The sequence below is a fragment of the Pistacia vera genome, unplaced genomic scaffold, assembly GCF_008641045.1.
Source record: "Pistacia vera cultivar Batoury unplaced genomic scaffold, PisVer_v2 Contig117, whole genome shotgun sequence".
Lineage (NCBI taxonomy): Eukaryota > Viridiplantae > Streptophyta > Magnoliopsida > Sapindales > Anacardiaceae > Pistacia > Pistacia vera.
Genome location: NW_022195215.1, coordinates 573,880 through 587,431, shown reverse-complemented (window position 1 = coordinate 587,431; position 13,552 = coordinate 573,880). Strand labels below are relative to the sequence as shown.

Genomic DNA, 13,552 nt, shown 5'->3' with positions numbered 1-13,552 from the left:
GGCTCTTTGAAAGAAGAGGTTTACATGAAGCAACCTGTCGGTTTTGAGGATTCAACTCAACCCTCCTATGTGTGCAAACTGAACAAAGCCCTCTATGGACTCAAACAAGCTCCAAGAGCTTGGTTTGACAAGTTAAAATCAGCTTTACTCAGCTAGGGATTTCTGAATTCTATTTCAGATTCTAGTTTATTCACTCTTAAGCAAGGATCTTTACTTATCTATGTCTTAGTGTATGTTGATGATATCCTTTTAACAGGCTCTAGTTCAACCTATATTGCTCAACTTATGTAAAATTTAAATGATCAATTTGCTCTTAAGACCCTTGGATCGTTGCATTATTTTCTTGGTTTGGAGGCTACGAGGACCTGTAGTGGTATTCACTTGAAGCAAACCAAATATGCCTTTGATCTTTTAGTTAAAACAAGAATGAATGATGCTCATGCTTGCTCCAGTCCCATGGTTGTAGGGACAAAATTATTTTCTGCTGACAGTAATCTATTTGAGCACCCTAGTCTGTACAGAAGCACCATAGAAGCCCTTCAGTATCTTACTCTTACAAGACCTGATCTTAGTTTTTCTATTAATAAACTAAGTCAGTTTCTATCTGCCCCTACTGATCTTCAGTGGCAAGCATGCAAGAGAATTCTTCAATATGTTAAAGGGACACTCCATTATGGACTGCATTTTTAATCAACTCATCCTCTCACTGTTGAATGCTATGTTGATGCTAATTGGGGTAGTAATTTAGAGGATAGAAGATCCACTAGTGGTTATTGTGTATATATGGGTCCTAACTTAATTCAATGGAGTTCAAGAAAACAGAGGGTTGTAGCTTTATCTTCCACTGAAGCTGAATATAGGGCTTTAGCACAAACTGCCACAGAAGTGGCTTGGTTACAGAGTATGTTTTTTGAGTTGGGAATTCCTGTCCACACCAAACCTGTGATTTGGTGTGATAACATTAGTGCAGTAGCTTTGGACTCTAATCCGGTGTTTCATGCACGAACCAAACACATCGAAATAGATACACATTATATCCAAGAGTAAGTACTAGCCAATAAGGTTGTCATTCAATATGTACCCTCTAACCTTCAAATAGCTGATGTCTTAACTAAAGCATGGTCTGCTTCACAATTTGCTGAACTAAGGCAGAAATTGACAGTTGTGAACAGAGCAGAGTTGTGAGCAGTAAGTCTTCATAATCTGCTTAGAAAACGATAGTTGTGAGAAGAGCAGAGTTGTGAGTAGTAAGTCTTCTTAATCTGCTTAGTTTTGTGGCTGCTTATTGACAGTTATGAGCATTCAGTTGCATTATTTGCTTATTGACAGTTATGAGCAGTAAGTCTTCATAATCTGCTTGTTGACAGTTGACAGCTGTGATTTTAGTTCAGTTGCTTAGTTTTGTGAATCATACAGATGATTGTTGTAGTTTGACAGTTGATAGTTGTGTTTTTAATTCAGTTGCTTAATTTTTTTAATCATACAGATGATTGTTGTAGTTTGAAAAATGCACAAAGGAGAATGCAGTTCTGTGGTATTTCAGTCAGACATTTCAGTTTAGCTATACTTTGCTGTGTTGTAGTATTTCAGTTGGACATTTCAGTTCAGCTGTACTTGGCTGTGTTGTGGTATTTGTAGTTTGAAAAATGCACCAAGGAGAATGCAGTTCTGTGGTATTTCAGTTGGACATTTTAGTTCAACTGTACTTGGCTGTGTTGTGGTATTTGTAGTTTGAAAAATGCACCAAGGAGAATGCAGTTCTGTGGTATTTCAGTTCGACATTTCAGTTCAGCTGTATTTGGTTGTGTTGTGGTATTTCAGTTGGACATATTCAGTTTAGCTGTACCTGGCTGTGTTGTGGTTTTTGTAGTTTTGAAAAATTCAGAAAAGAGAATGCAGTTCTGTGGCATTTCAGTTGGACATTTCAGTTCAATTGTACTTTGCTGTGTTGTGGTATTTTAGTTAGACATATTTAGTTCAACTGTACTTGGCTGTGTTGTGGTTTTTGTAGTTTTGAAAAATTCAAAAAGGGGAATGCAGTTCTGTGGCATTTCAGTTGGACATTTTAGTTCAACTGTACTTTGCTGTGTTGTGGTATTTCAATTGGATTTTTCAACTCAACTGTACTTTGTTGTGTATTTTTAAAAGTGCACAAAGGAGAAAGCTGTGTTTCAGATTAGTTTGTGACATTTCAGCACAGTAATGGACATTTCAATTTAGTTGTAATCTATTGTGTATTTTGAAAGGTGGAGCAGTTCGAAAAGAAGAATGTTGTGTTTCAGATCTGTTTATTTTATTGGAGCACAAAGGTGCAACAGTTCAGTTTTTTTTTTCTTGATGCAAAAAGAAGCTCAACACTTAGTGCAATACAACAGTTTTGCTGCAAACAGTTAGTGTTTGGTTACTGCAAAAAGAAGAAGCATTTCTTTTAAAATGCTGCAAATGTACAATACAACAGTTTTATGTTGCTGCAAACAGGGACAAAAGCATCTTTCTGTATCAGGATCCCTCTCACAGCCTTCTGGAACTTGATTTGAAGGGGAATATTGACTAGATTTGTTCAGAATTGCTCTCACTACTTAATGGAGCTTGGTTTGAGGGGGAATGTTGACTAATGTGTCAAGAGGTTACAATTGTAATTTGAACAACTTTGGCTACAATTGTAATAGTGTGTCGTTTTACTCTTTCATTACTTAGCTAAAGTAACTTTACTCTTTCAGTGTTACTTTACTCTTTCATTACAGATTCATATATAGCGATATTGCTGTACTTATTCATTTTAAATGAAAAACAGTCTCTATAGACCGTCTGCTCTAAATTCACTCTCTCAAATTTCATCTTCTCATTTGTTCTTTGTTATTTCGACACTTTTTATGTTCCTAAATAAAACTAGTAGGAAGAAGCATCATTTCATTGAAGATTCTTCATTCTTTAAGAAATTTGAGTTTCTGAAATATAATATTTAAAATTATTTTTTAAATAAAATAGAAATAAGTATATTTCAAATTTGCAGGATTTGCTGTTCCAACCGATAAGGTTGTGGCGTTGGCTTCAGCAGGTTGACCATTTTTGCTCTAATGTTTAATACAAAGTCATTATTGTGGTGTTTTTATTTAACAAAGATATGAAATGGTTTTATGATATTTATAAGAAATAGATAAGATGTCATGCAATTGAATATTTCTATAAAAATATTAATTAACTGGTTTAGGGTAAGATCTATAAATCAATACTAGTTTGAGAACAGATTTATTTGATTGGAAGGTTGGTGGTACAACTGAGTTTAGACCTGGTTTTTTGCACTTCTCTATTGTTAGAACTCAATAGAATAAAGAATTAGTTCTTTGAGGGAACTAGACCTCCTAAGAAGAGTGTTTTTAACAAAATCGTTCAATGCCTTTTATTATCGAAGTCTTGATTTATATAAACAAGAGTTACAACGTTAAAAAACAAACTTCTTACTATAAAGGAAAAAAAAATTATTATTGTTTAATTACATTATCACTTATCAAATATAAGATAATAGTCTAATTCAAAAGTTAAAAATTGAATTTGGTAATCAAGGATTTTTTGCTCTAATCGACGGCATATTTTGAGGTGTATCGGATTCTGAGACTGGGATTGGGACAGCGGGACTATTTGAATCTCCTGCATTCATAGTAAAATCAGCGGGACTAGGACTAGGATAATAGTTTTCTTCCTCATTGAAATTGATGGGAGAGAAATATCTATCCATTGTAGACTTGTAGTTGAAAAAAAAAATGATGTAGAAGAAATAAAAATTAAAGAAAGAGAATTGGAATATGGAAATTGGAATTTGGAAAATTGGAAATATGAATTGAAAATTGCAAAAACTAATAAAAATTAAAATAAGAGCAAATTGATAACAAAAATATTAAGAGAATAAATGAATAATTGAGAGAATAGAGATTAGAGAATATGAGAGAATGAGAGAATTTGAGTTGTGAGAAAAATATGAGAGTTTAGGACCAATTTATAGAAAAAAATAGGGAAAGAAAATGACGAAAAAGACCCCTCCAACGGCTATAAAACGGCTATATTTCAAGGGTAAAAGTGTAATTGAAAAAAATAAAAAAGATTTACATTTTTTTTTTTTTGGGCCAACCCGGCGGGTTGGCCATTGGCAACAGCCAACCCGCCAGCAACCCGCCGGGTTGCGGGCCTCTTGCAAAGAGGACAAATTAGCAACCCGCGGGCTGCCGGGTTACCATTGTGCAACCCGGCCCGCCCGTGGGTTGCTGGCGGGTTGGGCTAAGGCGGGCCGGTTTGAGCCCTCTTTTTTACGGGCCGGGTTAGGGTTGGCCCGCCTAACCCGGCCCATTTTTTCCACCTCTAATCCCTATTAATTAGGGATTTTATTCTATCATAAACAATAAACAATAAATAATAAATAAATAAAATCCTAATTTCGTGCAAAATGTAATCTTCATTAAATCAATTCTATTTAATTTTAGCCATTTAGAATTTAAATATAGATCAAAATCTGATCTTACCCCTTGCAATTTTCATAAAATTTACACTATAAAATTTCAAGTTATGGAAACTCTCACAAAAGCCCCAAAACTTTCAATTTTGTTAAACAGCCCCTTGGATGAATTAACAAGACAATTTTCCAAGGGCTGTGTGTTTTGGCCAAAAATCAACCTTCCCGATATTGGATTGAGCAAAAATTTCATCAACATGTTAGCAAAATTCAGGAAAAAACATCATCCATAAATTTTAACATTAAGGGCATCAAGTAACCAAAACACAGAACATGGTTACAGAGGGTCCCAAAACGTCATTAAACCCTTATTAGCATTAAAACATCATAATCAACGGGTCTGATACCACTATTGGGAAACTTTGTGAGGATTCAACAAGGAGAAATGAATAGCAAAAGCGTCGGTAACTTTTTCTTACTCACTCTTATTTTGTATTTCGTGTTCTTTATATTCATATATGATTTGTGGAATTGTTTTTTGATATATATATACATGCATGTGTTATTTGTATAAAAAAAACAATAACACATCATATATGAATATAAAAAACACGGAATACAAAATAAGAGTGAGTAAGAAAAAGTTACAGACTCTTTTGCTATTTCTTTCTTCTCGTTGAATCCTCAGAGTACCCCAAGTGTGGTACCTCTAAATCAATACACACAGGATCTCACACTGATGGGAATTATCCCACTACAATGGAATCAAGAAAACTTCTACCTTGGGATGGTAGAGAATATTGGTGGTTAGGATTTTCTTATAATTTTTCTCTTTTAATCTTACGTATAATGAACCCTTAAGCCTCCTTTAAATAGCCACTCAATATTGGATTAGTAGGTTGTCCCTGAAATATCTTATTCCAGTTTATGCTATTCTCTGATTAATAAACTAATAACGAAACATAGGCCCATTTGAGTGCTAACCTAATTTGAGTCCAAGTTCAATTATTAAATCCACTTATAAAGCCTCCTTATTTGGACCTAATTTTTAATTAATTAATTAAATTAATTGATCAACAATTAATTAATTTATCCAATTACAAAAAAATACCATTTTCTCAAAATCTTTGAAAATAAAATTCTTTCAAGAACAAGTTCAGGGATATATGTAATTTAATTAAATATAGATGACTTAAAGTAGTGTAGAATAATCGTCATTTTATTAATGATAAAACATTATAAAGTTTATATAAATAAATATTGCCTTAAACCTTACCTCTATCATTGATTTTAGAGCACATACACTAATTGACAAGTCTAACTTAAACACTACTGTCCCCACCAGGTGGTGAATTTTGAAAGGTCCATAATATCTCGTTGAAAGTTTATTTTGCCTCCTTGATATGGATAGTTGCCGATAAGCTTGCCATCATACACCTTTTTCATTCTAGATTGAGTCCACTGGACGCTTTCCTCGATCTCATTAATTACTTTTCTCTTGCTAATTGCCTTGGTTGTCCTAGGAATATAGGTTAGAAGAGTGGGGGTGGGGGTTGTTGGGGACTTCTACCATACATCATTTCAAAAGGACCATGCTTAATTGTTGAGTGCCAACTAGTATTGTAACAATATTTCATCCATGTGAGCCATTTGAACCACTGTTTTGGCCGAGAGCTAGTAAAACAACATAGTTACATCTCTAAGGTTCTGTTGACACCTCACTTTGTCTATCGTTTTGCGGGTGGTGGCTTAAGCTGAAGTTAAAGGATGTGCCATTCAACCTGAATAGTTCCTTCCAAAATAAGCCTGTAAAAGTTGGATCTCATATACCATATAACTGAAAATTATTATCAAAGAATACTTTTGCAACTCTACAATGGTATATAAGATTTACATGGAATTTTATAAATTAACCAAAAGAAAAGATAAAAACACTGCAGTTTTGAAAAGTTAACCTCGATTAAAATTGTAATTTCGTTATTATCCTCACCACTTTATTACTTCTTGATATTGTCATACATCTTCCAAAGGAAATAATGTAAATCCAAATAACATGGAAAAACAGAAAAGTAAATGAAAATGAAAAATCAAATCAATAAATGAAATCTTTTAAGCAGTAGCAACACTGTGGAGGACGATTGTCTCAACAGTAAGTCCGGGTCCGAATCCAAAGAGAACTCCCCATTCAAGACCTTCTCCTGTGGTCTTTAATCCACTTTCAGTTGATTTCCTTCTCATTTCGTCCAAAATAAACAAGACACAGGCGCTTGACATGTTACCGTACTCGGAAAGCACATGTCTTGTGGCACCTAACTTCTCTTCCTTAAGGCCCAATTTGATTTCAACTTGATCCAAAATTGCCGGACCACCAGGGTGTGCAATCCAGAAAAGTGAGTTCCAATCTGAGATACCCAAAGGCTTGAATGCCTCAACCAAACTCTTCTCAATGTTCTTTGAAATAAGCCCGGGAACATCTTTCAAAAGGTGAAATGTAAGCCCAACTTCACGGAGATGCCCATCAATAGCCCCATCGCTATCAGGCAAAATTGTTTGAGCCGTAGAGACTAATTCAAACAGGGGTTTCTCGACTCCAGGCACTGGGTCCGAGCCGACAATGACAGCAGCTGCACCATCGCCAAACAAAGCTTGACCCACAAGACTGTCAAGGTGGGTGTCACTAGGACCACGGAAAGTAACAGCAGTAATTTCGGAGCACACAACAAGGACACGAGCACCTTTGTTGTTCTCGGCCAAGTCTTTGGCAAGGCGAAGAACCGTGCCACCAGCAAAGCAGCCTTGTTGGTACATCATGTAACGTTTAACAGACGGACGAAGGCCTAAGAGCTTGGTGAGTTGGTAGTCAGCACCAGGCATGTCAACACCACTAGTTGTGCAAAACACCAAGTGGGTGATTTTGGATTTGGGCTGACTCCATTCTTTGATGGCCTTGGTGGCTGCTTCTTTGCCTAGCTTTGGGACCTCAACCACCACCATATCTTGCCTGGCATCCAATGATGGTGCCATGTATTCACAAACACTTGGGTTTTCTTTCAAAATCTCCTCAGTCAAGTACATGTATCGCTTCTTGATCATGGATTTTTCACCTGAAATATATGACAAAACAAGATCAATTGAAATGTGTTGAATTCTAATTTTACTAGGTTGGTGTTATGCTGGTATCTGGAAAAGGTTAAAATAATTTTATATAAAGTAATAAGTGTAGCTGTATAGTTTCCGTCATCGTAAGTGGGTGACAATAATCTGTCCATATGTTTTCAATTTGTTTTGAGCGAATATTGGGTTAGATATGAGAATTATCCCTATCCAAAGTACATTAACCAAAAAAAAAAAAAAAAAAAAAAAATCCTTTGCCTATTTTAGTAGATTCAACTACCTAGCTCATTTATATTATAATCTTCTCAAACAATTATTTCAGTGTATTTTGTCCTTTCTCGAAAAACTAATCATAAAATTGACTAAAAGAGATTAAAAAGGAGAGAGCCAAAAAAACCCTCAAAGATCTTATATCAATCTCTCTACTATATGCATGCAAACGTGCAAAAGCAAATTAATAAGGAAATGATGGAGAAATTATAAGGTCTGATAACTTACACATGCGTTTGAATTTCTCTTTAAGCTCGGTCTTGTGCTCACTATTGGTGATGTGGAAGTAATAATCAGCATAGGTGCTTTGATCAACACAGTTCGAAGGAGTTGCAGTTCCGATTGCCATGACGGTGGCCGGACCTTCCGCACGTTGAGCCTTGCGAACATTATCAACGCTCACCATTTTCACTTTCAGGTAAGCTAGGGAAAGGACTCAGTATTCTGCTAATTTGCTAAGGAAATTAATAAAAATGAGTGTTGTGTGTCAAATGCTGTTAATTTTGTGAGTATTTATAAGAAGGGGAGAAGGGTTGGTAGCTGAGTATTACGTAATATTTCTCCAGTCTTGTTTGCCGCTCTCAAACTATTTCATATGTTAAGGTCATCAACGGCAACTGGATAAAAGACCCAGCAAAAGGCTTGTGACTTATCCCATTAAAATCCTAATATGAAACAGGTATATGATTCAAAGAATTGGTCAGACTCAGCCATAGATGTCAATTCCAAAATTGCATTAATTACATGTGGTTCTGTCATACTATTAATTTATGGGTTTAAGAGAAGGTATTCCTTGTTACAATTTGACTATTTGACTCGTAAGCAAGAAGACAACTGGATCATTTATTCATGTTTTTAAATAAAATAGTAGGATGAAGCATCACTTCATTGAAGATTCCAGAGTGTATAAGAAATTTGAGTTCCTAAAATATTAATATTTTTTAGATAAAATAGTAATTTGCTGTTCCAACCGTGAAAGTTCTGGCATTGGCTTCGACAGGTTGACCTTTGAGGCATTGGCAGTGTCTCTGGATCTCTCGTCCATGATGTACTTACCTCAATCTCCTCTTTCATATATAGTTTTATATTTTAGGCTGTTTGAGATTGTTTTAAAATTAAATGTCATTTCTTTTATATTTTGGATTAAAAATATGTGCAGCCACATGCGCTCAATTGATTATTTTATAATATTTTTGAAGCTTTTCAAATATTGGTTGCTTCAAATTTTTGTAAGTATGTATATTTATTACGCTTATTTATTAAATGAGTGTGATCACAATAAAGGTTGGACTGGAAACGCGTTTTTGACAGAAGAAAGGACAAGGACAGACAGAGAGTGCGTCGGGAACTGAAACGGCGTCTGATGGCGCCGTTTCAGCTTTGAAGGATGTGAATTATTCCAGAGAGACGCCCGCTGGCTATGGTGAATGAAAGTGAAGAAATATGGCGGAAAAAAAAAATGGAAAAATCAAAATAAATGAAAATTAGGGGAAAAGAAAAAGAATAAAAGGCTGGTGGAGCTGAATGATTTTAGTGACCGACAAGTGAACAAAGATGACTATCGTTTAGACAATTGCTGATATCATTTTGGCGACTGGTAACGAAGAATGATTGAATTTACTTACGTGATGGAGATTAAGGCCTTGTTTGGGGCTAATTGTTTTGTTCATTGTCGGATTAATTTCCCTAAATAGTTTATGTAGATACGATCTCCAGCACATTGACGGCAAATTGACGACGTGGTATTCATATGGCATGTTGTATACATATTTTTTTAATTTATTTTAATATTTTTTATTGCAATAATTTGTATAAAGATGTATGAATAGATAATGATAAAATCACATTAAGTTATTGTTGATGCAAAAATACACAAACTTGAGTGATCCGATCGACCTTTGTCGGAATCACAATTGATGTGTGCGTGATTAGAGATAACTAGCAATATGTAAATGAAAAATGTAGTAAAATGAATGGCAAGAAAGTTTTTAAAGTGGTTTGGCGAGTTGCACTTTTAAGCCTACGTCCACTGTTTTTGTATTTGCTGTGAGAGTTTACAATGATAGTCCTAGAATAATTTGCTAACCCCTTTCTCATCATTGGAGGAGGTTTATATATAGATTTCGTACAAAGGAAAGAGCAAAAATAAAGGGATTACAAATAAGTTTGAAATGCAACTCCGATATTCTCGCGAATGGGCACTATGATTGTGCAAAGACTATTGTCAATCTGATCCTTTCCGAGATACTCGGGATCTGAAGTTATCTGTAAATTGGTTGAATAACTATAAGGATTGGTCGTGACTCGCTTGTGCTAGGTCGAGCTACAACTCGACGAGCTTATGTTAGGTCGAACAATCGGTAGAGTCGAGCTGATTCTGGATCGAGCTATAATCTCACAATTCTCCAAGCTTGAAGGGAAAATCATACATAACAGTTACTTATACCGGTATAAGGTAAAAATACATCAAAAAAAATTATATCCAATTCTATAGAATGATCTAAACACTAATACCAACAATCAAAAACTTAATTTTACTATAGTTCCATAAAAGATTTCCAAGTCAAGTATGTCTCATTGATTTTCATAAATTATTAGTATAGTTTTAAATCTATAAAATATATAAAAAAAAAAACCCATATATATATATATATAAACACGAGCAAGGGTTTTTCAATTATTGCATCCATCCAGTTATATCTTTGCCTTGTTAGTAAGATTGGTTCCTTTGGAGTGAGGATGCTTGGACTTGGGAGGAACTTAACATGTGTCGAATTAGTCTTCTCTTGGCTCATTGCAGAGGCTGGGCGAGGTAGAGTGTCGACCACTAAATTCTTCTCCCTTGGAATTTGATAAATTGTGCAGGATTTGAACTGTTGATTTCACTTGCCGGAGATAGGATATCATTCTGTCCTCATTTGCTTGATATTCCTCGGTAATCTAGTGGACTACAAGCTGGGAGTCACTATAAATCTTGATGGACTCTGTCCCTATTTTCTTGGCGAGGCGAATCCCCATGAGCAATGCCTCGTTCTAGCCTCTTGTTGGAGGCGGCAAACCTGAACCTGACTGCGACCTTGATCGGGTTTCCTTTGGGACTTTTGAGCAAGAGCCCAGCTCCTGCCCCCTTCTCATTTGATGACTCATCTATATACAGAATCCATTGCCATAGACCGTCAAGCTTTGACTTCTACTGTTCGCTTTTCGCTAAGGTGCTTGCCCTTGGCGAGCTTACTTCTCCTTTTGGCTGATAGGAGAATTCTAAAATTAAGTTCGCTAAAGCTTGACCTTTTATTGCTATTCTCGGGATGTACTTGATATCATGCTGACTCATTTCCATCGTCCATTGGATCAATTTGCCCGATGCTTCGGGCTTTTGCATTATCTTCCTCAATGGAAAGTTTGTCAACACATGTATAGAGTGCACCTGAAAATAGGACCGTAGCTTCCTAGCGGCGATGACAAGTGCATAGGCGAGCTTCTCCATCTTGGGGTATCTTGTCTCTGTGTTGAGTAATCTCTTGCTCACATAATATATCATCCATTGCACTCTCATTTCCTCACGTACTAGAGCCGTGTTGATCGCTAACTTAGATACTGATAAATATAGTAGCAGCGGCTCGCCCTGGACAGGCTTTGATAACAAAGGAGGTTGTCCCATATTTCTTCAATTCCTATAAGGCTTTCTCGCACTTCTCTGTCCACTTGAAACCCTTCTTCCCCTTCAGGGTCTCAAAGAATGGTAAACAACTGTCTATGGCTCAAGAAACAAACCTGCTAAGTGCGGCCACGCGCCATATCAAGCTCTGAACGTGCCTTATGCTGGTTAGGCTTTCCATGTCTAGGAAAGCTTGGATCTTCTCTGGGTACTGATTGACCAGGAATCCCAAAAACTTTCCCGAGCTTACTCCAAAAGCACACTTCAGAGGATTCAGTTTCATTTTGTATTTTCTAAGGATGTCAAACATTTCCCCAAGGTGCACAATGTGACTTTCAGCGACTTTTGATTTGATGAGCATGTCATCGATGTACACCTCCATTGTCTTACCGATTTGTTTGGCAAATATCTTATTCACCAAACGCTGGTAAGCCGCTCTAGCGTTCTTCAAGCCAAACGGCATAACCCTATAACACCCCTCGATTAGTAATAAATGAGTTATGTTCTTCATTGGGCTGATACATCGGAATTTGGTTATATCCCGAATATGAATCCATAAAGTTGAGTAGTATGTTCCCATCTGTCGCATCTACTAACTGGTCAATTTGGGACAGCAGAAAGTTGTCTTTGGGACAGGCTTTATTTAAATTTGTGAAGTTGACACAAGTTTGCCACTTGCTATTCGACTTTTTCACTAAGACTAGGTTGGCGAGCCAGTCTGGGCATTTCGCTTCCCTGATAAAGTTGATGTTCAGAAGTTTGTCAACTTCATCTTTGAGCGCTTTAGAGCGCTCTGCGTCCATAGATCTTATCTTTTGTCAGATTGGTCGAGCTGTTGGGTCGATATTCAACCTATGACACATTACCTCAAAGCTGATCCCCACCATATCGCGTGTACCCATGCGAATACGTCGAGTTTTTTTTTTTTTTTTTTTTTTAGAAATCCCACCAGACCGTTGGCCAATTCTCTAATCAGACTGCTGCCAATCTTTAAAACACGAGTTGGGTCTTCCTTGTTGACAGATATTTCTCGCAACTTTTCTGTTGGCCCTATTGCAGGCTCTTCTCTATGGATACGAGGATCTAGTATCCTCGAGAGATCCGCATGCGGCTCGGACTCTACAATGACCATGGTTCTCGGGAGCGGCCATTTTAGTGCAGCATTAATGACCCAGTTGTAACATTCCCAATATTCTTTTCTACAGCTTCTGATCATCGCAACCCACCTAGAGTCAAGAACCTCATTGCTTGGCAATGCACTGAAGTGATTGCACTCAAATTATCTAGGATCGGTCTTCCGAGGATGACATTGTATGTGGTCGGGTAGTCCACCATTAAGAATTCTGCCATCACCATCATGACCTTTGGTTCCTCCCCCAAGGTCATGGGCAGGCTGATTGTTCGCTTAGGAACTAGGTTGTCCATGGTGAATCCATAGAGCAGCGATGAGCACGCCCTTAAGTCTTTCTCTGTGAACCTCATTTCTTGGAAGGCTCCCAAGAAGATAATGTTCATTGCACATCCATTATCGACCATCACCCTTAGTACTTTGGCGTTGCCGATCATGACTGTGATTACAATTGTATCATGATTGTGGCGAGGAGATTCTTCACACTTTGCCACTGTGAATCCTATCACCTCGCTCTCTTGTAAGGGTCACTTCAACGACTTCTGTTCACGGCTCATTACTTGGGGGACCGAGTCTGTTCTAACCTCTCAAGCATATTGCTCGTGAGAGCGCCTTAAGTTCCCTGCTCTGTCGGGACCTTGTAGATCATGCCTACTAGAACTTCATTGTTGGTGTTGGTCGGGGCTTGCTAGATCTGGTTATTCTACTCGCCAGTACTTTCGTGAGCTTGTGCCTCCTTAAAAAATTCTTTTAAGTGACCCCTTTGGATCAGATCCTCGATGACATCTTTTAAAACCCAACACTCATTAGTGTTGTGTCGGATGTCTCGATGGTATCGACAATCTTTTTGTTGATCTATTCTACATGGGGCCCCACTCATTCTTTTTGGAGTGGGCAGTCTCTTAGCCTCAAGGGACACTTCATATATGTGAGCTAT

The 13,552-nt window shown here is 37.0% G+C and overlaps 1 protein-coding gene across 1 annotated transcript; it reads right to left on the bottom strand.

The window, feature by feature from the left end:
- Nucleotides 1-6,400: 6,400 nt before the first annotated feature.
- On the bottom strand, nucleotides 6,401-8,316 carry LOC116107528 (chalcone synthase 1-like). Its single transcript, XM_031393804.1, has 2 exons — nucleotides 8,057-8,316; nucleotides 6,401-7,548 (listed from the first exon to the last, which is right to left on the bottom strand). The coding sequence occupies exons 1-2, from the start codon at nucleotides 8,232-8,234 to the stop codon at nucleotides 6,554-6,556; spliced, it is 1,173 nt and encodes a 390-aa protein (XP_031249664.1). The 5' UTR covers nucleotides 8,235-8,316; the 3' UTR covers nucleotides 6,401-6,553.
- Nucleotides 8,317-13,552: the final 5,236 nt, after the last annotated feature.

Bases quoted from the DNA above. Each gene is read 5' to 3' on its own strand.
- LOC116107528 (XM_031393804.1), bottom strand. From the start codon at position 8,234: ATGGTGAGCGTTGATAATGTTCGCAAGGCTCAACGTGCGGAAGGTCCG. The intron at 7,549-8,056 runs GTAAGTTATCAG...CATATATTTCAG, and splicing joins AGAGAAATTCAAACGCATGT to GTGAAAAATCCATGATCAAG.